Source organism: Pseudophryne corroboree, chromosome 2 (assembly GCF_028390025.1).
Source record: "Pseudophryne corroboree isolate aPseCor3 chromosome 2, aPseCor3.hap2, whole genome shotgun sequence".
Lineage (NCBI taxonomy): Eukaryota > Metazoa > Chordata > Amphibia > Anura > Myobatrachidae > Pseudophryne > Pseudophryne corroboree.
Genome location: NC_086445.1, coordinates 61160030 through 61183440, shown reverse-complemented (window position 1 = coordinate 61183440; position 23411 = coordinate 61160030). Strand labels below are relative to the sequence as shown.

The following is a 23411-nucleotide window of genomic DNA, read 5'->3' as shown; positions in this document are numbered from 1 at the left end:
ATTTGATGTCACAAACACGCCCTGCATTCGCCCAGCCACGCCTGCGTTTTTCCTGGCACGTCTGCGTTTTCTCGAACACTCCCTGAAAACGGTCAGTTAACACCCAGAAACGCCCACTTCATGTCACTCACTCTGCGGCCAGCAGTGCGACTGAAAAACTTCGCTAGACCTTGTGTGAAACTACATCGGCCGTTGTGAAAGTACGTCGCGAGTGCGCATTGCGCCGCATACGCATGCGCAGAAGTGCTGTTTTTTTGCATCATTGCTGCACAGCGAACATTTTCAGCTAGCGATCAACTCGGAATGACCCCCTAAGGGACCAATTCTATTACATGCAAGGGTTCCGGCGAATTCGCTGGATGTACCTCCTGCACATTTTCCACTCGCTGGAAGGTGAGCGCAGTAATGAGTTGGCGTAATTGCGGTTATGTGAGCAACGCAAGGTCGCGGCGGAGGCTTGTGTAAGTGAACGGCTCGCTGGGGGTGCAAGTTGCTGTTACAATGGCATGTAGACGCTGGCAACGGCACCAAAAATCGCCACTAGTGCCGGACTCACACAGTTAGCCCTACGGGGCTGTAAACAAAATCCTGCAAGTCCGGCAGTTCCATAAATGCGGCATACAGCCCTACTTATTTGTGCTGGGAGCGGTTCACAGCTTATTGGATTCCCCCCTAAGAGTCTATGGGGTCTATTTACTAAGCCTTGGAGAGATATAAAGTGGACGGAGATAAAGTACCAGCCGATCAGCTCCTAACTGTCATGTCACAGGCTGTGTTTGAAAAAATGGCAGTTAGGGGCTGATTGGCTGGTAATTTATCTCCGTCCACATTATCTCTCTCCAAGGCTTAGTAAATAAACCCCATATTCACAAGAGTATACAAAAAGTCCATAGCTATTTAGTCCAGGTCATAACTGAAGCACAGAGTTTCAATGTGGAAGGTTCAACACTGCCCTTAACTGCCCACATGATTTTCAGGGAAATGAGGCTTTATAAATAGGCCCTTTATGTGTGATGGACGTTTCACTGATCTGGGGTCCTAATAAATCTGGAGAGACTTCTCTGTATACTAGGGGGGTCTAGTCTCAGTAAGTGCTTTCAGAAATGCGTGCATTGCTAGCACTCCTTGCCGAGAGTGTTAGCGTTAGGCAAGGCCGCTATCAGAAATTATGGGGCCTGGGACTGACAAAATAGTCAGAGCCCCCACTCCCCTTACCACCCCCCTCCCCAGGTAGTGCTAATGAGTTAATAGTAAGGCAAAAAAAATTTGCAGCATTTCTATGGTCCTCATTCAAAACAAATATATAGGGGGATATTCAATTGTTTGAAAAGTCAGTTGGGTGACTTTTTTCCCCCTATCTAATAGAGAGGAAAAAACAGACACCTAACCGACTTTTCAAACATTTGAATTCCCCCCATAGTGTCTTTTTTTCCCTCCTGTAGGAATTGCGTTCTGTCAGCAACGTGCACTCGCGACCAGTCCAACCCTAAGGAGAAGGAGGATTCTGGTGGTGTCCTTCTTTTACATGGGCCCCCGCTGGGGCTCCTGGAGGATCCCCAGATTGACAAACACCCCTTCCAAACCATAGTAAAACAATGAACCCGATGTATCACTGATTACATTAAATTCTCCTATAATGAAAAGCAAAGTGCTGTTGAATGATTTTGTGTCTTCCAGGGATTATATTGTAACAGCTTCCCAAAGGGGAGTCTCTGCAGACTGATATCATCTGCACCCTCACCCGGGGATCCCGCTACCTCACTCTGTCTCTTCCTCAATTCCCTAATTCTCCCATCTCTCAGCTAACTGAGCAGACACATGTTGGTTTGGGAGTCCCGCTGCAATCTCACAGTCTGCCTTACACAAACAGCCTGTCAGAGATGAGGATGAAGACGAGAAGACTGCGGGCTCTGGGGAGGTAAGTGCTAACTACTAAACCAACACGGTGCTGTATAAATAACACTATTCCTGGGGCAATTCCCATAGCAAAGGTGCAAGATCTACAAAAGATTAATTACTTAGATTCAGTACTGTTACTACAGGATGGGCCGAATTCATGTCTGTACGCAATGGCCGATGTTCACGCAACAAAGCGATTATCCGCATATTGCGCCTGTGATTTGATCGAGAACTTTGTCGCAGAGCGATTGGTGTCTGAGTCGCTACTGCTGCTGCTTAACATTAGCAGTTCCGTAGTCTGCAGAGGCAAAATGGCATTTGCGTACAAACACGAGTGAGGCCCTGTATGCAGAGACTAAGCAGTGAGGCTCTGCAATGTTCACCTGTGTTGCAGCAAACTTTAAACAGAAGTGAGGAAACTTATGTTAATCCAAAAATTGCATCAAAATAATTCTATTTACATTGGGGGTCATTCCGAGTTGATCGTAGCTGTGCTAAATTTAGCACAGCTACGATCATTCACACGGACATGCGGGGGGACGCCCAGCACAGGGCTAGTACGCCCCGCGTGTCAGTGCCGCCCCCCCCCCCCCGCAGAAGTGCAAAGGCATCGCACAGCGGCGATGCCTTTGCACTTCAAGAGTAGCTCCCGGCCAGCGCAGCTTTAGCGTGCTGGCCGGGAGCTACTCATCGCTCCTTGGCCAGCAGCGGCTGCGTGTGACATCACGCAGCCGTTGCGGCCCGCCCCCGTTCGGACCGGCCACGCCTGCGTTGTCCGGACTGCTCCCACAAAACGGCGGCCAAATGCCGCCATTCCGCCCCCTCCCGCCCAGCGATCGTCTCTGCCTGTCAATCAGGCAGAGGCGATCGCAGCCCTGCTACGGCCATCGGCTGTCTGGCATGCGCCGGCGCAGTAGAGACCCGTTCGCTCGGCTGCGACAAACAGCAGCGAGCGAACAGGTCGGAATGACCCCCATAGACAGTAAAATCAACAGGTGATATTTGCACAATTTTCAGCCAGTAAAGTCAGTATGCGTACACATATTCTGGCAGCAATGATATTGAGGGGATCAGTATGATATCCCGGCTGACCGGTTCCCGACAGTTGGAATACCGGCAGCGAGTGCAGCATGTCCCCTCGTGGGCTCAGTGCGCTTGCAACGCACTGGGTAATCTATTCTATTCCCCCTTGGGTGGTGGCGTGGACCACCACCCAAGTGGGGATTCCGGGGGTGGTGGGGATTTCAAACGCCGGCATTTCACCGGGAATCATGATTCCGGTGTCGGGATATATTTATCACATTAAACATTTTGAATGCAGTTGTGAGTAATATTGCCAGGCTAAGAGCTAGTCGCGGTGGGATAGCTTATACTATCACTCTGCTTCCTTGGTCGGCTTCAGGAAGCGAACTGTGCGAGAGCAGCTGGCGGGAGCTGCATGCGTCAGCGGTTGTGGTGTGTGTGTGTGTGTGTGTGTGTGTGTGTGTGCGTGCAGCGGATCCTTCTTCAAAAGAATCTTCGGTAAGTAGCCTATAGGTTACTATAGGCAACCGTCATTTGCATGTCATCTAGGGCCATGCACTCTGGAGCTTGGCAAATGCGGCTGCATTTTTGTAATTACCCTGTGTGGCAGCTGCGCACGCACAACAGAGGAATCGCCGGGGAAATGTCGCCAGTGCTATTTTCCTGGAGGTATATGCATGTGCAGTAGACTCTGGCTCTGTGCTTGCCCTGGCGCGATGGGGGGGCCTGCACCGACAGGGCACACAAGCACCCTCCCCTCATAAGACACCCCTGCTTCACCGCACTTATATAGTGATCCAAAAGAGTCTGGCTCACTATAGATGGTGTTGCAGACCAAGCAAATCCAGCGTCGCACTTTGTGCTTGTAACGTCTGTGCACCTGTGGCCGCTAGTAGAAGTAAGCGACGGGGATCTCCTGTACAGGGTCAATAGTAAGGGCCCCATACACTAGGACGATAATGCCCGATTTCATCCGATTTCGGGCATTCGGCACGATATATCGGATGAAATCGGGCATTTTGCAGGCGTTTCCGATCCGATCCACTTTCCCGTGAGCATCGGATCAGATCCTCCAGATTGAATGTGCTGCACATTCAATCTGGTCCCACCCCGCAGGCGTGGCTGGGATCGCCCAAGATACATTGTATGTAAAAGGACAGCATACGATGTATCGTGGACGATCCTGCCCCCCCGGGAGGCTGCCGGGGGTGATCGCCTCGCGACATGTCCGTCTGACATGTTGCGGTAGCGTATGGGGCCCTTAAGCATGAGTGTCCATAGTAACAGTCTGGATCTCGACTCCAATATGTACTGCAGCTATGATCTCACACTAGTCTATGCACTGTATCCTGTGGCATGTTTGGAACAATGCATTGCTGGCAAAATGCGTTGTTTTCCGCAATGTTTTAGATTCCTTCAAATTCAATAAATATGCATTGGTATATTTACTGTATTGAAATTTTAATCATCATGGAGAACAACATGTTCTTTCCAATTAAAAGTGTCAAGGGCAAATGCGAAACGCGTTAGTGGTTTATTGTAAGTTTTCCCAGTTTAAGCTCTGCGACCATTTGAATTATATCTGTTCAGCGGTATACCAATCGTCTGGACAGCCCCCCGTAACAACTGACATATGGAGGTGATGGGACTATGGGAAAGATGTATTAAACCTTTTAGGGGCATATTTACCACAATCTGCCAGATGTACACCAGAGAAGGACTTTGTATAAAGGCGCAGTCAGGCATCTGTGAATAAACAATGCTGTGTGCGCTTCTGCTTGCGTCCAAGAATCAGGACCCTAATTTCCAGTTGTGAAAGGGATCTTTATGGTAAGAGCAGTAGCACAATTGAATGCATTTCAGCAACTGGTATTGGTGGATACTACAGTACAATAGAAGAACATTAGACATTTTCCTAACAAAACAGAGCATATAAAGTTACTGTTATTACTATAACATAATATACAGTTATACAGGTATATCGATCCAGCGAAGTAAATGATTGCCAGTATGGTGTCAGGAAGGAAGCTTTGTCCTATGATCTCACAGGAAAAGCTTTGTGTATCTACGCGGGGAATTCACAGCACATTGGGGCAGATGTAATAGAAGTGATAAAACAGTCATAAGTGCAAGGTGAGAAACACACCAGCCAATCAGCTCCAATATGTAAATTAACAGGAGCTGATTGGCTGGTGCGTTTATCACCTTGCACTTATCACTGGTTTATCACTTCCTTATGCCATCTCCAGGCTTAATACACCTGCCCCCTGTGTCTTCCTAGCAACAAGTTCTTTTCTATGGGGTGTGAGGGGAAACTTGCGATGTCGGCACTACCATAGCTGACTGATAAATGTACAGCCGGGCATCGCAGCACTTCCCGCAGAATTTAATCCCCCCCTTCAATAACACCATAAGGAAGGCTGAAAGTCTTTTACCTTCAAACAGAATTTCCTTCTGGTGTATAAAGTCCCATGTCTCTTTTTTCGCCTCATCCACTTGTTCTCTGTTGACGATTTCTTTATTGGCCAGTTCCTGTTCCTGGGTTTTTGCCTGTTCCAGAAGCTCCTTGATGTGGCCCGTCTGTTCAGCTTTTAAGCGCTCATTCTGGATGGGACATAACTACTGGTTACATTGGTACCAACTGGAAGCTTCAACCGTAGACAGCAACATCACCCTTTTCAAAAATAAATTGGCAGACCACATCCAGGTCTATATAAATTCTGGCCAACGTTAGGAAACTTTTTTTTTTGCATTGTAGCACCTGTAAACTTTATACAGAAACGCATGGACTCGAAAGGACTATTTCTGAGTCGGACACAAAGTGGCTGTAGTTAGGTAGGTGGCAGAGATCCATCAGAAACAAGCTCCCCTATCCAGTACGCACAAGCATTGAATACACACCCTACACACTTCCACCACAGTCCTGCAAGCCAGGAAAGCTCTGGTCACTTGGATTGCCACCGACAAGGTTGCTGCCCTGAAGCCCCTAATATTATAGAAAGATAAATTCGGCCAAGTTCCGCCCAACCCAGAATAGGACGGACATACAGTATGCAACAATGCATACATCTGTCCGACTCGTGTCTGTGGCAGTCCCACTGCTTCATCTACAGAGTGATGGTATGGTCACTTATTAAGATGGAAAATTAAGGCTGCAGCCCAAAAGCCCAGGACGTTCCTTGCAAGATATAGTACAGGTATATGTCTTACTAAAAGCAAAAGTTATATTTTGGGCTGAAAAACAAGATATTTATTACTTCAATTGTTGAGGCAAAGACTGTGCACTTCAGTGGCGTTCCACGGTTAGCGAATGCTGGCAGCACTTATTTTCACCTCTATAATAATTATTATTCTTTCCATCACATAGGTGTTTTGAGGTGGCAACTGCGTGTCGAACACGCGATTACAGAGAACCGATTTGTCTTGTGGAAGTGTCATGACAGTGTTAGCCGACCACCTCGCTCATTCGTACTGTGCGCTAGCAGACATGACACGTGATATGATACGCAGCGGACACGAGTGGATACACGCTTAAGCATAAGGTTGTAAGCAGCCTGCCATGACTGTACAGAAATAGGCCCACTCTCTCCTTTTGAATTAAAGTAAGAAATAGTCACTCTTACCCGATCTTTATACCTTGTATTCTTCTCTTCGATTTGTTTAACCTCCGCCAGGAGCTCTTCAGTCCTAGTCTCCTTCATCTGAATCCTGAGAGGAGCGTTTCACTTCAGTAAAACATTTTGTATAGGCAAGAATAAGCCACTATGGAAATATCAGACATCTACAAACAAATGCTACGTTATCTCCTGGGCCCTGTCTTGTTCTTCGTTTATTGTCCCTGTTGAACAGACCAAGCTCACGTTCCACTGTCCTCTCCTGGGGGGGGGAGACCCATCCTGTTATTAATGGTGATGGATGTCTAGGTTATGAAAACAAGCTCTAGCTGTAGGGATGGTCCTCCTAAGAGGACGGTGGTCAAGAAATGAGGCAGAATGTTCTTCAGCCATCAACCTCACCAACCTAAAGCTATGGACTCTGCTCAAGGGCACTGAGCATAACGTTGGTTAAAGCATGGACAATACCTTTACCCTCGCTTTTCACATTTGAAGTGTGCTCATTAGCGCGCTCATAACCACCCAGCGTACTACATACTCCATCAGAGTTCCCACCAAACTCTGTTGTATTTCTACCAATGCTACTACACTCCTGTGGGCAATACGGAAAGTAATATAAAGCAAAGTGAAGCAAACGCTTGCAAGAAAGTGCGTGAGCACGGGTCATTTGGCTCACATTTATATTTGGGCTATGAGCATAAAAGTGGGCACCCTATTTAATGCCCAGCAGTAGAAGGTCTAACAGTCACGGTATAGACTGTTTTCCAGTCTTAGGGGAAGATTTACCAAACCTTCTAAAGAGTATAAGTGGATATGCTGCCTATAGCAACCACTCAGATTCTAGCTATCATTTATCTAGTACATGCTATAAAACAGTATCTAGAATCTGATCAGCTGATCTGTTTGCTATGGCAACAACTGTGCTTCTACTCGTTAGAAACTCTGATAAATATCCCCCCAACTGTACCAGTGCGAACCATGTCAAATGTCCACTCTTAAACACTGTAGAGGCTAGGTTAAGTTTACACTCAAGTAGGCTGAAAGATCTCTGATGTGACAACCATGTGACCTGCGACATCAGGGGGAGGGGCAAGTTCAGCTGAAGTTTATAACATGTGATGCCCTCGAAACATGTACCCTTGCGGTCTCGCTTCACTTGACATGCATCGGGCAAGGTTATTATTCCTAAAAGATGTCGACATGGATAGTAATCTCCTCCTTCCCCCCTACTGTCATGGTCACATGGTTGTGACATCAGAGGTCCTTTAGCTCACTTGGATCTAGCATCTACCGTAAGCTTGCAAGAGCAGGGACTACTTTCCTCATGTTCCTTTCCTTCTCTTACTTACACTATCTTATACTCCATACTCCCTTTGATGGCACCTAACCCCGGGTTTTCTATACCTGTCCTATTTTGTCATGTACTGTAAGTGTGGTTTTCTTGTTTGCTCATTTTATTATGTACTGTGTAATGGGCGCTGCGGATCCCTTGTGGCGCCATATAAATAAAGGATAATAATAATAATACCACCGTAGCGGCAACAATGTACATCATGCAGCATGTAATTCCACTAGGAACCACTGGGAGCAGTAGTACTGTAAGTGACCATTAGAAGAAGAGGAGGCATTACTAAATGTAAATAAGTACAGCTGCATACCTCCCAACATGACCCTCTCCAGGGAGGACAGAATGCTCTGCTCCTGGACTTCACTCTTAATTTATGATTGCCATCACCTGTGGTGAAACACCTTTCTTATCAATTACCTGTTCAACACAGGTGCTGGCAATCACAAATTAAGAAAAAAGTCCAGAAGCAGAGCATTGTGTCCCTCCTGGAGAGGGTCATGTTGGGAGGTATGCAGCTGGATATAGCAGAAAATAATTATATTCTCAGAAACAGAACTTTGCAATATGGATATCAAGCACAATTTTCCACCATGCAAAGCTCCAATAAATACAGTATGTCACCTTATGGCTAAACATGCTGACTTCAACCACAAATCCTACTGTGCGGAAGTCAGAACAAGCGCACAACATGTGACAATGGGTACAGTAGCTGTTCTGTGTTAGCACAGGTGTCATCATTTAGAACCCCCTTGAGGCATTAATTGAAGTGGCTGCAATGTATGTGGCATTACCCAGAAGTCTATTCCCCTTTTGCAGACAGTGGGATATTTGCATTCTATTCCTTGGAAATCTCTGATAACATTACTTTAGGTAGGTTGTTTCTACGGGACAGATTTATTAAGCCTGGAGAAGTGATAAAGTGGATGGTGATAAAGCACCAGTCACTCAGCTCCCAACTGTCATTTTTCAAACCCAGCCTGTAAACGGAAGTGAGGAGCTGATTGGCTGCTACGTTATCACCTTCCACTTGATCACTTCACCAGGCTTAATAAATCTGCCCCTATATCACTTCTCTATGTGACCAGGAAGACCTAGCCCACATAGAGGAGCTCAAATAAGGATGAAACAGACTGTCCCCATAGGGATGTCCTGGCAAGTAGAATACCACACCATTCTTTTATATACCAGTAGGTGGCTGGAAGGGTTGGCATGAGTGTAGCATAACCCAAATACCTCTTCTCTGTTAGGAGTAACTTAGTATCAGCTCATAGCTCTATTTATTATAGCAAAAGCATTGCTTAAAATTGAGAAAAATAAATAAAAAATTGTGGGTTCTACAATGCATTCATCTAAAGTTAACTGTAACCCGACAATTTATTGTATCCAGAAAGTTTTGCTGTATCCCGACAGTTTATTGTATCCCAACAGTTTATTGTATCCAGAAAGTTTTGCTGTATCCCGACAGTTTATTGTATCCCGACAGTTTACTGTATACCGAAAAAGTGTAAACTTTCGGGGTACAGTATTTAGAAAGAATAAACGATATCAAATGAATTTGGGGCAGAAACAATTTGGCAAGGACTTCGCAGCAGTTTACAACCCAAAGAGAAAAAGTGCGCGTCCCCCATTCAATACTTTTTCTATGGGAAAAAAAATTACGACTTTGCCGAGTTATTCCTCAACAACCTGATCACTTATCAATTCTGCGACCTTACTGCAAATCTACATCACACACCCTATCAAATGATGAACGCAATATTTTCTTCTTTTGTATGTGTGTGCTTCACACATCACGAATAACAAAGTACTGTTACAAATGGGTAGCAGTTGATTTACCGACGGAACCAATACCGGCAGTTATAATCCCAGAGGCATTGATCCACAGTCAAAATACAGACACGGTCGAAATGCCAACATTCATTGTGCCGACATGATCAAAATGCCGACATGGTCAGAATACCAATATTTGAAATGCTCACATGTCAAAAATAAGATTTTACTCACCGGTAAATCTATTTCTCGTAGTCCGTAGTGGATGCTGGGAACTCCGTAAGGACCATGGGGAATAGCGGCTCCGCAGGAGACTGGGCACAAAAGTAAAGCTTTAGGACTACCTGGTGTGCACTGGCTCCTCCCCCTATGACCCTCCTCCAAGCCTCAGTTAGGATAATGTGCCCGGACGAGCGTACACAATAAGGAAGGATTTATGAATCCCGGGTAAGACTCATACCAGCCACACCAATCACACCGTACAACTTGTGATCTGAACCCAGTTAACAGTATGATAACAGAGGAGCCTCTCGAAAAGATGGCTCACTACAACAATAACCCGATTATTTTACAATAACTATGTACAAGTATTGCAGATAATCCGCACTTGGGATGGGCGCCCAGCATCCACTACGGACTACGAGAAATAGATTTACCGGTGAGTAAAATCTTATTTTCTCTGACGTCCTAGTGGATGCTGGGAACTCCGTAAGGACCATGGGGATTATACCAAAGCTCCCAAACGGGCGGGAGAGTGCGGATGACTCTGCAGCACCGAATGAGAGAACTCCAGGTCCTCCTCAGCCAGGGTATCAAATTTGTAGAATCTTGCAAACGTATTTGCCCCTGACCAAGTAGCTGCTCGGCAAAGTTGTAAAGCCGAGACCCCTCGGGCAGCCGCCCAAGATGAGCTCACCTTCCTTGTGGAGTGGGCATGTACAGATTTTGGCTGTGGCAGGCCTGCCACAGAATGTGCAAGCTGAATTGTACTACAAATCCAACGACCAATAGTCTGCTTAGAAGCAGGAGCACCCAGCTTGTTGGGTGCATACAGGATAAACAGCGAGTCAGATTTTCTGACTCCAGCCGTCCTGGAAACATATATTTTCAGGGCCCTGACAACGTCTAGAAACTTGGAATCCTCCAAGTCCCTAGTAGCCGCAGGCACCACAATAGGTTGGTTCAGGTGAAACGCTGAAACCACCTTAGGGAGAAACTGAGGACGAGTCCTCAATTCCGCCCTGTCCGAATGGAAAATCAGATAAGGGCTTTTACAGGATAAAGCCGCCAACTCTGACACGCGCCTGGCCGAGGCCAGAGCCAATAGCATGACCACTTTCCATGTGAGATATTTTAACTCCACAGATTTAAGTGGTTCAAACCAATGTGACTTTAGGAACCCCAAAACTACATTGAGATCCCAAGGTGCCACTGGAGGCACAAAAGGAGGCTGTATATGCAGTACCCCTTTCACAAACGTCTGAACTTCAGGGACTGAAGCTAGTTCTTTCTGGAAGAAAATTGACAGGGCCGAAATTTGAACCTTAATGGACCCCAATTTCAGGCCCATAGACACTCCTGTTTGCAGGAAATGTAGGAATCGACCTAGTTGAAATTCCTCCGTCGGGGCCTTACTGGCCTCGCACCACGCAACATATTTTCACCAAATGCGGTGATAATGTTTTGTGGTTACATCCTTCCTGGCTTTGATCAGGGTAGGGATGACTCCATCCGGAATGCCCTTTTCCTTCAGGATCCGGCGTTCAACCGCCATGCCGTCAAACGCAGCCGCGGTAAGTCTTGGAACAGACAGGGTCCTTGCTGGAGCAGGTCCCTTCTTAGAGGTAGAGGCCACGGATCCTCCGTGATCATCTCTTGAAGTTCCGGGTACCAAGTCCTTCTTGGCCAATCCGGAGCCACGAATATAGTTCTTACTCCTCTCCGTCTTATAATTCTCAGTACCTTGGGTATGAGAGGCAGAGGAGGGAACACATACACTAACTGGTACACCCATGGTGTTACCAGAGCGTCCACAGCTATTGCCTGAGGGTCCCTTGACCTGGCGCAATACCTGTCCAGTTTTTTGTTGAGGCGGGACGCCATCATGTCCACCTTTGGTTTTTCCCAACGGTTTATAATCATGTGGAAGACTTCTGGATGAAGTCCCCACTCTCCCGGGTGGAGGTCGTGCCTGCTGAGGAAGTCTGCTTCCCAGTTGTCCACTCCCGGAATGAACACTGCTGACAGTGCTATCACATGATTTTCCGCCCAGCGAAGAATCCTTGCAGCTTCTGCCATTGCCCTCCTGCTTCTTGTGCCGCCCTGTCTGTTTACGTGGGCGACTGCCGTGATGTTGTCCGACTGGATCAACACCGGCTGACCTTGAAGCAGAGGTCTTGCTAAGCTTAGAGCATTGTAAATGGCCCTTAGCTCCAGGATATTTATGTGAAGTGATGTCTCCAGGCTTGACCATAAGCCCTGGAAATTCCTTCCCTGTGTGACTGCACCCCAGCCTCGCAGGCTGGCATCCGTGGTCACCAGGACCCAGTCCTGAATGCCGAATCTGCGGCCCTCTAGAAGATGAGCACTCTGCAACCACCACAGAAGAGACACCCTTGTCCTAGGTGACAGGGTTATCCGCTGATGCATTTGAAGATGCGACCCGGACCATTTGTCCAGCAGGTCCCACTGAAAAGTTCTTGCGTGGAATCTGCCGAATGGGATTGCTTCGTAGGAAGCCACCATTTTTCCCAGGACCCTTGTGCATTGATGCACTGAGACTTGGCTCGGTTTTAGGAGGTTCCTGACTAGCTCGGATAACTCCCTGGCTTTCTCCTCCGGAAGAAACACCTTTTTCTGGACTGTGTCCAGGATCATCCCTAGGAACAGAAGACGAGTCGTCGGAATCAGCTGCGATTTTGGAATATTGAGAATCCAACCGTGCTGCCGCAACACTACCTGAGATAGTGCTACCCCGACCTCCAACTGTTCCCTGGATCTTGCCCTTATCAGGAGATCGTCCAAGTAAGGGATAACTAAAACTCCCTTCCTTCGAAGGAGTATCATCATTTCGGCCATTACCTTGGTAAAGAGTCGGGGTGCCGTGGACAATCCAAACGGCAGCGTCTGAAACTGATAGTGACAGTTCTGTACCACAAACCTGAGGTACCCTTGGTGAGGAGGGTAAATTGGGACATGAAGGTAAGCATCCTTGATGTCCAGAGACACCATATAGTCCCCTTCTTCCAGGTTCGCAATCACCGCTCTGAGTGACTCCATCTTGAATTTGAACCTTTGTATGTAAGTGTTCAAAGATTTTAGATTTAAAATCGGTCTCACCGAGCCGTCCGGCTTCGGTACCACAAACAGTGTGGAATAATACCCCTTTCCCTGTTGCAGGAGGGGTACCTTGATTATCACCTGCTGGGAATACAGCTTGTGAATGGCTTCCAATACTGCCTCCCTGTCGGAGGGAGACGTCGGTAAAGCAGACTTTAGGAAACGGCGAGGGGGAGACGTCTCGAATTCCAATTTGTACCCCTGAGATACCACCTGAAGGATCCAGGGATCTACTTGCGAGTGAGCCCACTGCGCGCTGAAATTCTTGAGACGGGCCCCCACCGTGCCTGAGTCCGCTTGTAAAGCCCCAGCGTCATGCTGATGGCTTGGCAGAGGCGGGAGAGGGCTTCTGTTCCTGGGAACCGGCTGTTTGCTGCAGCCTTTTTCCTCTCCCTCTGCCATGGGGCAGAAATGAGGAACCTTTTGCCCGCTTGCCCTTATGGGAACGAAAGGACTGCGCCTGATAATACGGCGTCTTCTTATGTTGAGAGGCGACCTGGGGTAAAAACTTGGATTTCCCAGCTGTTGCCGTGGCCACAAGGTCTGAAAGACCGACCCCAAATAACTCCCCCCCTTTATAAGGCAATACTTCCATGTGCCGTTTGGAATCTGCATCACCTGACCACTGTCGTGTCCATAACCCTCTTCTGGCAGAAATGGACAGCGCACTTACTCTTGATGCCAGTCGGCAAATATCCCGCTGTGCATCACGCATATATAGAAATGCATCTTTTAAATGCTCTATAGTCAGTAATATACTGTCCCTATCTAGGGTATCAATATTTTCAGTCAGGGAATCCGACCAAGCCAACCCAGCACTGCACATCCAGGCTGAGGCGATTGCTGGTCGCAGTATAACACCAGTATGTGTGTAAATACATTTTAGGATACCCTCCTGCTTTCTATCAGCAGGATCCTTAAGGGCGGCCGTCTCGGGAGAGGGTAGAGCCACCTGTTTTGACAAGCGTGTGAGCGCTTTATCCACCCTAGGGGGTGTTTCCCAACGCACCCTAACCTCTGGCGGGAAAGGATATAATGCCAATAACTTTTTAGAAATTATCAGTTTTTTATCGGGGGAAACCCACGCTTCATCACACACCTCATTTAATTCCTCAGATTCAGGAAAAACTACAGGTAGTTTTTTCTCACCAAACATAATACCCCTTTTGGTGGTACTCGTATTATCAGAAATGTGTAAAACATTTTTCATTGCCTCACTCATGTAACGTGTGGCCCTACTGGAAGTCACGTTTGTCTCTTCACCGTCGACACTGGAGTCAGTATCCGTGTCGGCGTCTGTATCTGCCATCTGAGGTAACGGGCGTTTTAGAGCCCCTGACGGCCTATGAGACGTCTGGACAGGCACAAGCTGAGTAGCCGGCTGTCTCATGTCATCAACTGTCTTTTGTAAAGAACTGACACTGTCACGTAATTCCTTCCAACAGTTCATCCACTCAGGTGTCGACCCCCCAGGGGGTGACATCACTATTATAGGCAATTGCTCCGCCTCCACATCATTTTCCTCCTCATACATGTCGACACAAACGTACCGACACACAGCACACACACAGGGAATGCTCTGATAGAGGACAGGACCCCACTAGCCCTTTGGGGAGACAGAGGGAGAGTTTGCCAGCACACACCAGAGCGCTATATATATACAGGGATAACCTTATATAAGTGTTTTTCCCCTTATAGCTGCTGTATTGTTAATACTGCGCCTAATTAGTGCCCCCCCAGTCTTTTTTACCCTTTTCTGTAGTGCAGGACTGCAGGGGAGAGCCAGGGAGACTTCCTTCCAGCGGAGCTGTGAGGGAAAATGGCGCCAGTGTGCTGAGGAGATAGGCTCCGCCCCCTTCTCGGCGGCCTTTTCTCCCACTTTTCAGTGTAATCTGGCAGGGGTTAAAATTCATCCATATAGCCCTGGGGGCTATATGTGATGTATTTTCGCCAGCCAAGGTGTTTTTATTGCTGCTCAGGGCGCCCCCCCCTAGCGTCCTGCACCCTCAGTGACCGAAGTGTGAAGTGTGCTGAGGAGCAATGGCGCACAGCTGCAGTGCTGTGCGCTACCTTGGTGAAGACAGGATGTCTTCTGCCGCCGATTTTCCGGACCTCTTCTTGCTTCTGGCTCTGTAAGGGGGGCGGCGGCGCGGCTCTGGGACCGGACTCCATGGCTGGGCCTGTGTTCGATCCCTCTGGAGCTAATGGTGTCCAGTAGCCTAAGAAGCCCAATCCATTCTGCAAGCAGGTGAGTTCGCTTCTTCTCCCCTTAGTCCCTCGATGCAGTGAGCCTGTTGCCAGCAGGTCTCACTGAAAATAAAAAACCTAAAACTAAACTTTTCACTAAGCAGCTCAGGAGAGCCCCTAGTGTGCACCCTTCTCGTTCGGGCACAAAAATCTAACTGAGGCTTGGAGGAGGGTCATAGGGGGAGGAGCCAGTGCACACCAGGTAGTCCTAAAGCTTTACTTTTGTGCCCAGTCTCCTGCGGAGCCGCTATTCCCCATGGTCCTTACGGAGTTCCCAGCATCCACTAGGACGTCAGAGAAATGCCGACATGCGTTTTTAAGGCATTTTGCCCCTAAACAGACTTGTTCATACTTTACCATCCCACTGGACATGGAGGGGGAATATAAGAGTGTGCCGAGCGCAGCGAGCCTTGCGAGGGACGCGGTACACTTAGACGGTGTTCATGTCGACATTGACACAAAATAACCCAGAAAAAACCATGTCGGTATTTTGACGTCGGCATTTCAAATGTTGGTATTCTGACTATGTTGGCATTTTGAACATGTCGGCATAATGAATTTCGGTATTTTGACCGTGGCAGTATTTTGACTATATGTCAATGGCTGTTGGGTTGATGGCCGTCGGTACTGTGTCCGTCGGTAAATCATACTGAACCCGTTACAAATATGCCCTATTATTGTTCCAAAACTAAAAGCCCCCTGTTCATAAACCTTTCTACAATGTTGACTGCTCTTAAAAGCATAAGCTTAAAAAAAGCCAAATACCCGTAGGCATAAAACACCTGTCTGCCTTTACACATTGCAGAGGTGCCAGCCACCCGTGTGGCCAGATACTCACTGATAGGCCAGCAGGGCTTCAGCAAAAGTCATTTTATCTTCCTTAGATGTTTTACTTCCCTTCTTTTTCTTGGTCCCTTTCTTTCCTTTCTTCTTTTCATTTTTCCCCATATTGCGGAGGGCTGTAAGGAGAGGGACAGGAGTGTTACACCATATATTCTGTCCTTAGACCAGTAATCTCCTAGGAGTGAGACAAAACACTACAGTGTATCCATCACCTGCAAGAAGTGGATTCAGATATTTTGTAGGTTCAATAATATGCATTCTATAAAATCACTATGAAGTAGTGACACAATAGAGAGATTAGATACGTACAATCTCCGGAATAATGATCCATTCCCCACGGTCTGCATACACTTTATAACACAATTAGAGGACCTTCATCCAAACCGTTCTTAGACCCCGAGTTACCATGTGCCAATGTTCTCAGTGTGCCATGTATTACCATGTCCCAATGTTCTGGGACCCTGGGTCTCAGTGTGCCGTTGTTCTCGAACCCTGGGTCTCAGTGTGCCATTGTTCTGGGACCCTGGCTCTCAGTGTGCCATTGTTCTGGGACCCTGGGTCTCAGCGTGCCATTGTTCTGGGACCCTGGGTCTCAGCGTGCCATTGTTCTGGGACCCTGGCTCTCAGTGTGCCATTGTTCTGGGACCCTGGGTCTCAGCGTGCCATTGTTCTGGGACCCTGGGTCTCAGCGTGCCATTGTTCTGGGACCCTGGGTCTCAGCGTGCCATTGTTCTGGGACCCTGGGCCTCCATATGCCTTTGTTCTGGGACCCTAGGTCTCCATGTGCCGTTGTTCTGGGACCTTGGGTCTCAGCATGCCATTGTTCTCGAACCCTGGATCTCAGCGTGCCATTGTTCTGGGACCCTGGGCCTCCATATGCCATTGTTCTGGGACCCTGGGTCTCAGCGTGCCATTGTTCTGGAACCCTGGGCCTCCATATGCCTTTGTTCTGGGACCCTGGGTCTCCATGTGCCATTGTTCTGGGACCCTGGGCCTCCATATGCCTTTGTTCTGGGACCCTGGGTCTCCATGTGTCGTTGTTCTGGGACCCTGGGCCTCCATATGCCATTGTTCTGGGACCCTGGGTCTCAGCGTGCCATTGTTCTGGGACCCTGGGCCTCCATATGCCTTTGTTCTGGGACCCTGGGTCTCAGCGTGCCATTGTTCTGGGACCCTGGGCCTCCATATGCCTTTGTTCTGGGACCCTGGGTCTCCATGTGTCGTTGTTCTGGGACCCTGGGCCTCCATATGCCATTGTTCTGGGACCCTGGCTCTCAGTGTGCCATTGTTCTGGGACCCTGGGTCTCAGCGTGCCATTGTTCTGGGACCCTGGGTCTCAGCGTGCCATTGTTCTGGGACAATGGTCTCAGCGTGCCATTGTTCTGGGACCCTGGGTCTCAGCGTGCCATTGTTCTGGGACCCTGGGTCTCAGCGTGCCATTGTTCTGGGACCCTGGGCCTCCATATGCCTTTGTTCTGGGACCCTGGGTCTCCATGTGCCATTGTTCTGGGACCTTGGGTCTCAGCATGCCATTGTTCTCGAACCCTGGATCTCAGCGTGCATTATTCTGGGACCCTGGGCCTCCATATGCCATTGTTCTGGGACCCTGGGTCTCAGCGTGCCATTGTTCTGGGACCCTGGGCCTCCATATGCCTTTGTTCTGGGACCCTGGGTCTCCATGTGCCGTTGTTCTGGGACCCTGGGCCTCCATATGCCTTTGTTCTGGGACCCTGGGTCTCCATGTGCCGTTGTTCTGGGACCCTGGGCCTCCATATGCCATTGTTCTGGGACCCTGGCTCTCAGTGTGCCATTGTTCTGGGACCCTGGGTCTCAGCGTGCCATTGTTCTGGGACCCTGGGTCTCAGCGTGCCATTGTTCTGGGACCCTGGGTCTCAGCGTGCCATTGTTCTGGGACCCTGGGCCTCCATATGCCTTTGTTCTGGGACCCTGGGTCTCCATGTGCCGTTGTTCTGGGACCTTGGGTCTCAGCATGCCATTGTTCTCGAACCCTGGATCTCAGCGTGCCATTGTTCTGGGACCCTGGGCCTCCATATGCCATTATTCTGGGACCCTGGCTCTCAGCGTGCCGTTGTTCTGGGACCCTGGCTCTCCATGTGCCACTTTTCTGGGACCCTGGGTCTCCATGTGCCATTGTTCTGGGACCCTGGCTCTCCATGTGACATTGTTCTGGGACCCTGGGTCTCCATGTGCCATTGTCCTGGGTCCCTGGGTCTCAGTGTGCCATTGTACTGGGATCCTGGGTCTCAGAGTGCCATTGTGCTGGGTCCCTGGGTCTTAGCCTATCATTGTTCTGAACCCCTGTTTTCTTGATGTGCCAAATAGGTTGTTTCCAAGCCCCCTAAAAATAGGATTCTGGAACCTCACCTTTGATCTACTTACAGTTATTCCTTTCTAAGATTAAAAAAAAAACACCAAATTGTCAAGTGGTAACATACTCTGCTTCTAGCGCCTGCATGTTACTTATCTCCTGGGGTAACACCATCCTAAACATATAGCATACCACCCAACATGACCTTCTCCAGGAGGGACACAATGCTCTGCTCCTGGACTTTCCTCTTAATGTATGATTGCCATCACCTGTTTTGAACAGGTTAATGGATAGGAAAGGTGTTTCACCACAGGTGATGGCAATCATTAATAAAGAGGGAAGTCCAGGAGCAGAGCATTGTGTCCCTCCTGGAGAGGGTCATGTTGGGAGGGGTATCCGGACTCCAGGTCGACACTAATAAGGTCGACACCAATTGGTTGACACACCTTAGGTCGACATCTGAAATAGATCGACATGTACAAAAGGTCAACATGAACACTGTCGACATGGAAAAGGGTCGACATGAGTTTTTCACATTTTTTGAACTTTTTCATACTTTACGATCCACGTGGACTACAATTGGGAATGGTAGCCTGTGCCGAGCGCAGCGGTAGTGGAGTGAGGCACCTTGCCCGAAGCATGGCGAGTGAACACGGTGCACTCATTGGAGTTCCAGGTCACATTACGGAGAAAACGACACACAAAACTCATAAAAAACACATGTCGACCTTTTTCCACCTTGTTCATGTCGACATTTTAGTCATGTCGACCTATTCCAGGCGTCAACTCAAGGTGTGTTGACCAACTGGTGTCGACCTAAGTGGTGTCGATCGTGAGTCCCAGACCCGTTGGGAAGTATGCATATAGGGGGTCATTCCGAGTTGATCGCTCGCTGGTTAGTTTTAGCAGCCGTGCAAACGCTATGCCGCCTCCCTCTGGGGAGTGTATTTTAGCTTAGCAGAAGTGCGAACGCTTGTGTAGCCGAGCTCTGCCAAAACAGTTTGTGCAGTTTCTGAGTAGCTCTGGACCTACTCAGCGCTTGCGATCACTTCAGCCTATCCGTGTCCGGATTTGACGTCATACACCCGCCCAGCGAACGCCCAGCCATGCCTGCGTTTTTTCAGACACCCCTGCGTTTTTACAAACACTCCCTGAAAATGGTCGGTTGACACCCAGAAACGCCCTCTTCCTGTCAATCTTCTTGCGGGCGTCAGTGCGAAGGAAAACTTTGCTAGAACCTGTGCACAGCCACAATGGGCTTTGTACCCGTACGACGCGCGTGCACATTGCGTCCCATACGCATGTGCAGAAATGCCGATTTTTAGCCTGATCGCTGCGAACAACGGCAGCTAGCGATCAACTCGGAATGACCCCCATAGTACGCTGTGAGTTTATATCCACCACGCTTGGCCAGTATCTAACAGGCAGGTAATAGCGTTTCTCATGGCTTCCATGTATCTTCCATATTGTCAGAACTTTATTTATTCCTCTGCTATACAATTCCAATTCTTTGTTTACCGTTGTATTTAACCATTTAGATGTTTGAATAAATGATAGGCTTTTATTTTTAATGAATCTGAATAATGGGAAATGTTTCCATTTGGTGTTGGCTAGTAGTCACTATCCCTATTTATGATGTAACATATATTATTAAACAAGGCAAAGAGATTATCGTACATCAAACCTGGAAGAGTGTAAAACAGAGTGAAAATGCAAAATTTCCTGCCTGACTATATACTGGCTCAGAACATACATTATATTATATACAGCTGTTCCTTCTTTTTCTCATTCCATTTGAGGAACAGGTTCTTTTGATAAAGAACTTGTACTGGCTCCCAGCCCGAGAGGAAAATGTGCGGTAATTCAGGAAGAATCACTTCATTTATGAACTTAAATAGAAGTCGGTACTGTTTGGTGATTCCTGTTATACACAGAGAACAGCTGAATAGACAGGAAGGGAGGTTAGTTGTGCCCTGTATGGTCCGCCAACAAAAATTCATTATACTCCCATTCCGTACTCGCCCTGAAAGCTCTGCCTTTGAGCAGGCTCCTGAATTGCTGCTCGTATAATATGTCATACTGGAAATGCTACTTTAAAAGGGAATTTCACAGCCATCTCAAAGGAATGCTAACTAGCTTTACGTCAGTAAAATCAGCGCATTCAATAGGGTTGGAAGCAATTAGCCGTTTCATCTGTAAATAAATGTCAGTAATGGGACTGAAAGAATATTAGGGGGAGGGGTGATGTATGATCGGCTGCACAATTCCATACATCTGTCCGGCCCGGTGTGCCAAGTGCATGATGACAGATTTGGGGAACCAGGGCATCACGTGTAGAGAAGCAAGGAGCTGACGCGTTAAGCCAAGCTGAACAAGCAGAAATAATGAAAGATATAAAGATACCAGGCAAACACAAAGAACTTGGGCTTGATTCAGCGGTGGGCGATTCTTTTTCGCCACCTCCCAGTCACTGCCCAGGAATGCCAAGCAGTTTTCTAAGACATTTCTGATAGAGTGCATCTCAATCGCTACTGCGCCTCTGTACGGGCACTCTGTGTAATGCAGGCGCCTTGGGGCTTATAGGGAGTTTCATGCACGCACAGGACCAAAGAATTGCTCAACTCATGTTCATCGACATTGCATGTGACTCAGCATGAGGCCCAGAGAGACTGACGCATAGCTGGGAGCAAATTGGGCATTAATTGCTCTAAGAACACGTGCCTGGAAAGATGCGTATATTCGGACAGTGGTAGACATGTCAAGATGCGTCCACATCCGGGTGCGTCTAACTCTAATCCTCATCCTCAGTGAGTACTTGCACCTTCCCTATACTAGGTACAAGTATACGCCTTGTAGATCCTTGTAGCGCTATACAGGAGGATCTTGGGATTGCCCACAGGTGAGTAGTCTCACAATTTAGAAATACATAAACGTATGACCCAAAGAGTGTAGGACCACCAGAGCAGAGATGTCTTGCATTGTTGGTTGCTTACCATATGATTTGCAAATGTATGTAACTGAGATCTCTGCATTACTATTATCATGTTGGATGTAAGTCTCTTTTGATAGTCCATTATGGTGTGCTGGGGGAAATTTTTTTTTTCTTGTCATGTTAACCTCTCCCATATATGCATCAATTTGAGCAACCATCATTCTGTGTATCACAAAATAGACACCTCCAAACAGACGTAACTATCTATACAAGTGACCAGCTGTCCAGCAGTTACATACAGATGCTCACACTGAATTTTTCCAACATGAGAGCACCCATTTCCAACCCAATTGTGCATTGAACGTATGCTGGTGTTCATTTTTTCAGAGCTCGATGACATAAAGGCGTCATGTACCCGCCCAGCTGGCGGCAAATAAGGGACTTATTATGGAGTAGTCATGATGGGTGAGAGGAGCTGCTGCAGCCTATGCACGGAGTACTGTGGAATGTACATGATAGAGATAACACGGTAGTCTAATATATAACAACATCAAATGAGCTTCTATCGGACTAGGGTAAGTTAGGCTATTACATCTATTGTCTGATAATGATGGGATATCTCATTGCCACTAACAATATATTGTTTTATGTCACACAACCTAATAGTGACCTATAGTACAGTATGGGGCAGATGTATTAAGCCTGGAGAAGTGATAAAGCAGTGATAAGTAGAAGGTGATAATGCACCAGCCAATCAGCTCCTAACTGCCAATTTACATATCGGAGCCGATTGGCTGGTGCTGATAATGCACCAGCCAATCAGCTCCTTACTGCCAATTTACATATTGGAGCCGATTGGCTGATGCTGATAATGCACCAGCCAATCAGCGCCTTACTGCCAATTTACACATTGGAGCTGATTGGCTGGTGCGTTATCACCTTGCACTTATCACTGCTTTATCACTTCTTTATCCCTTCTCCAGGCTTAATACATCTGCCCCTATATCTCCGGGGTTATAGCTGATAGAGATGACTAATGGAGTGTTCGTAAAACTCCAGCCATGGCCATGTAAGCTGAGAGGGGTGATGCCCGAACAGATGGCAGGTCAGAACACAGCAAAGTGACCTGCAGGCTATACTGCCGCTCGTGCTCAAAGCAGACTCCCCTGGGTGCCAGTATATTCCTGATGAGGAGTTTCCTTCTGGTGGCTGGAAAAGAGCAAATTCTGCAAAGATGCCGTGATGTCACCTTCCAGGCTATAAAGACCCAAACAAGTCAGGAAATGTCTCTACACCTTCCCAGTCCATTGGGATGTGTAACAATAAGTACAACTCTACTAAAATAAAGTAACCCCTGACACAGCTGCTAGGACGGAGGTGGGGTGTTTATTGACCACCAGGTCCTAAGAACCATGGGCGTTGTAGTGTTTTCCCTCTCTGTCCATTCCTGCTTGATATGGGAGTGAGGTTATAAGATTGTAATATTCACTTAGAATTAGGGGATTGGAGAGTGCTCTCTGGGGGCCCAAGACACCCCAAGATGGCATGACCACCCCCCCTTACTTCTCCACGCCCCCAGTACTGAGGCGCTCACCTGGAGTTTTGAGGATAGTTCCTCTACAGGTCCTATAGGACGTGAAGAGCTCTTGACCCCGCTGCTCCCAACACATGTGACATCACAGAGAAATGGGGAGACGGGAGCAGGACTCTACCCAAGGGAGGTGCCGCCGACACAGAGATGGTGCCGCCCCTCAGCCTTGCGCTGCCCCACCGCTTGCACACCCCTAGTTACGGCCCTGGTAAAGTATGTAAGTTGCATATGCGTCCAGCAAAATATAAATACAGGTGAAACTCAGAATATTATAATATTGTGCAAAAGTTCATTTATTTCAGTAATTCAACTTATAATTTTGATGATTGTGGCTTACAGTTTAAGAAAACCCCAAATCCAAAATCTCAGAAAAATTAGAATATTACCTAAAATCAATAAAAAAAGGATTTTAAATACAGAAATGTCGGCCCTCTGAAAAGTATAATCATGCAGATGTACTCAGTACTTGGTTTGGG

General features: G+C 47.7%; 1 protein-coding gene across 1 annotated transcript in view; it reads right to left on the bottom strand.

The window, feature by feature from the left end:
• The window catches only part of CCDC83 (coiled-coil domain containing 83), a 51640-nt gene that overhangs the window by 21659 nt on the left and 6570 nt on the right, over positions 1–23411 (bottom strand). The window contains exons 2-4 of the mRNA XM_063951354.1: positions 16079–16199; positions 6546–6630; positions 5358–5526 (exon numbers count right to left, since the gene is read on the bottom strand). Coding sequence (XP_063807424.1) covers positions 5358–5526; positions 6546–6630; positions 16079–16188 — 364 coding nt within the window. The 5' untranslated portion in view covers positions 16189–16199. The remainder of the gene's footprint in view (positions 1–5357; positions 5527–6545; positions 6631–16078; positions 16200–23411) is intronic.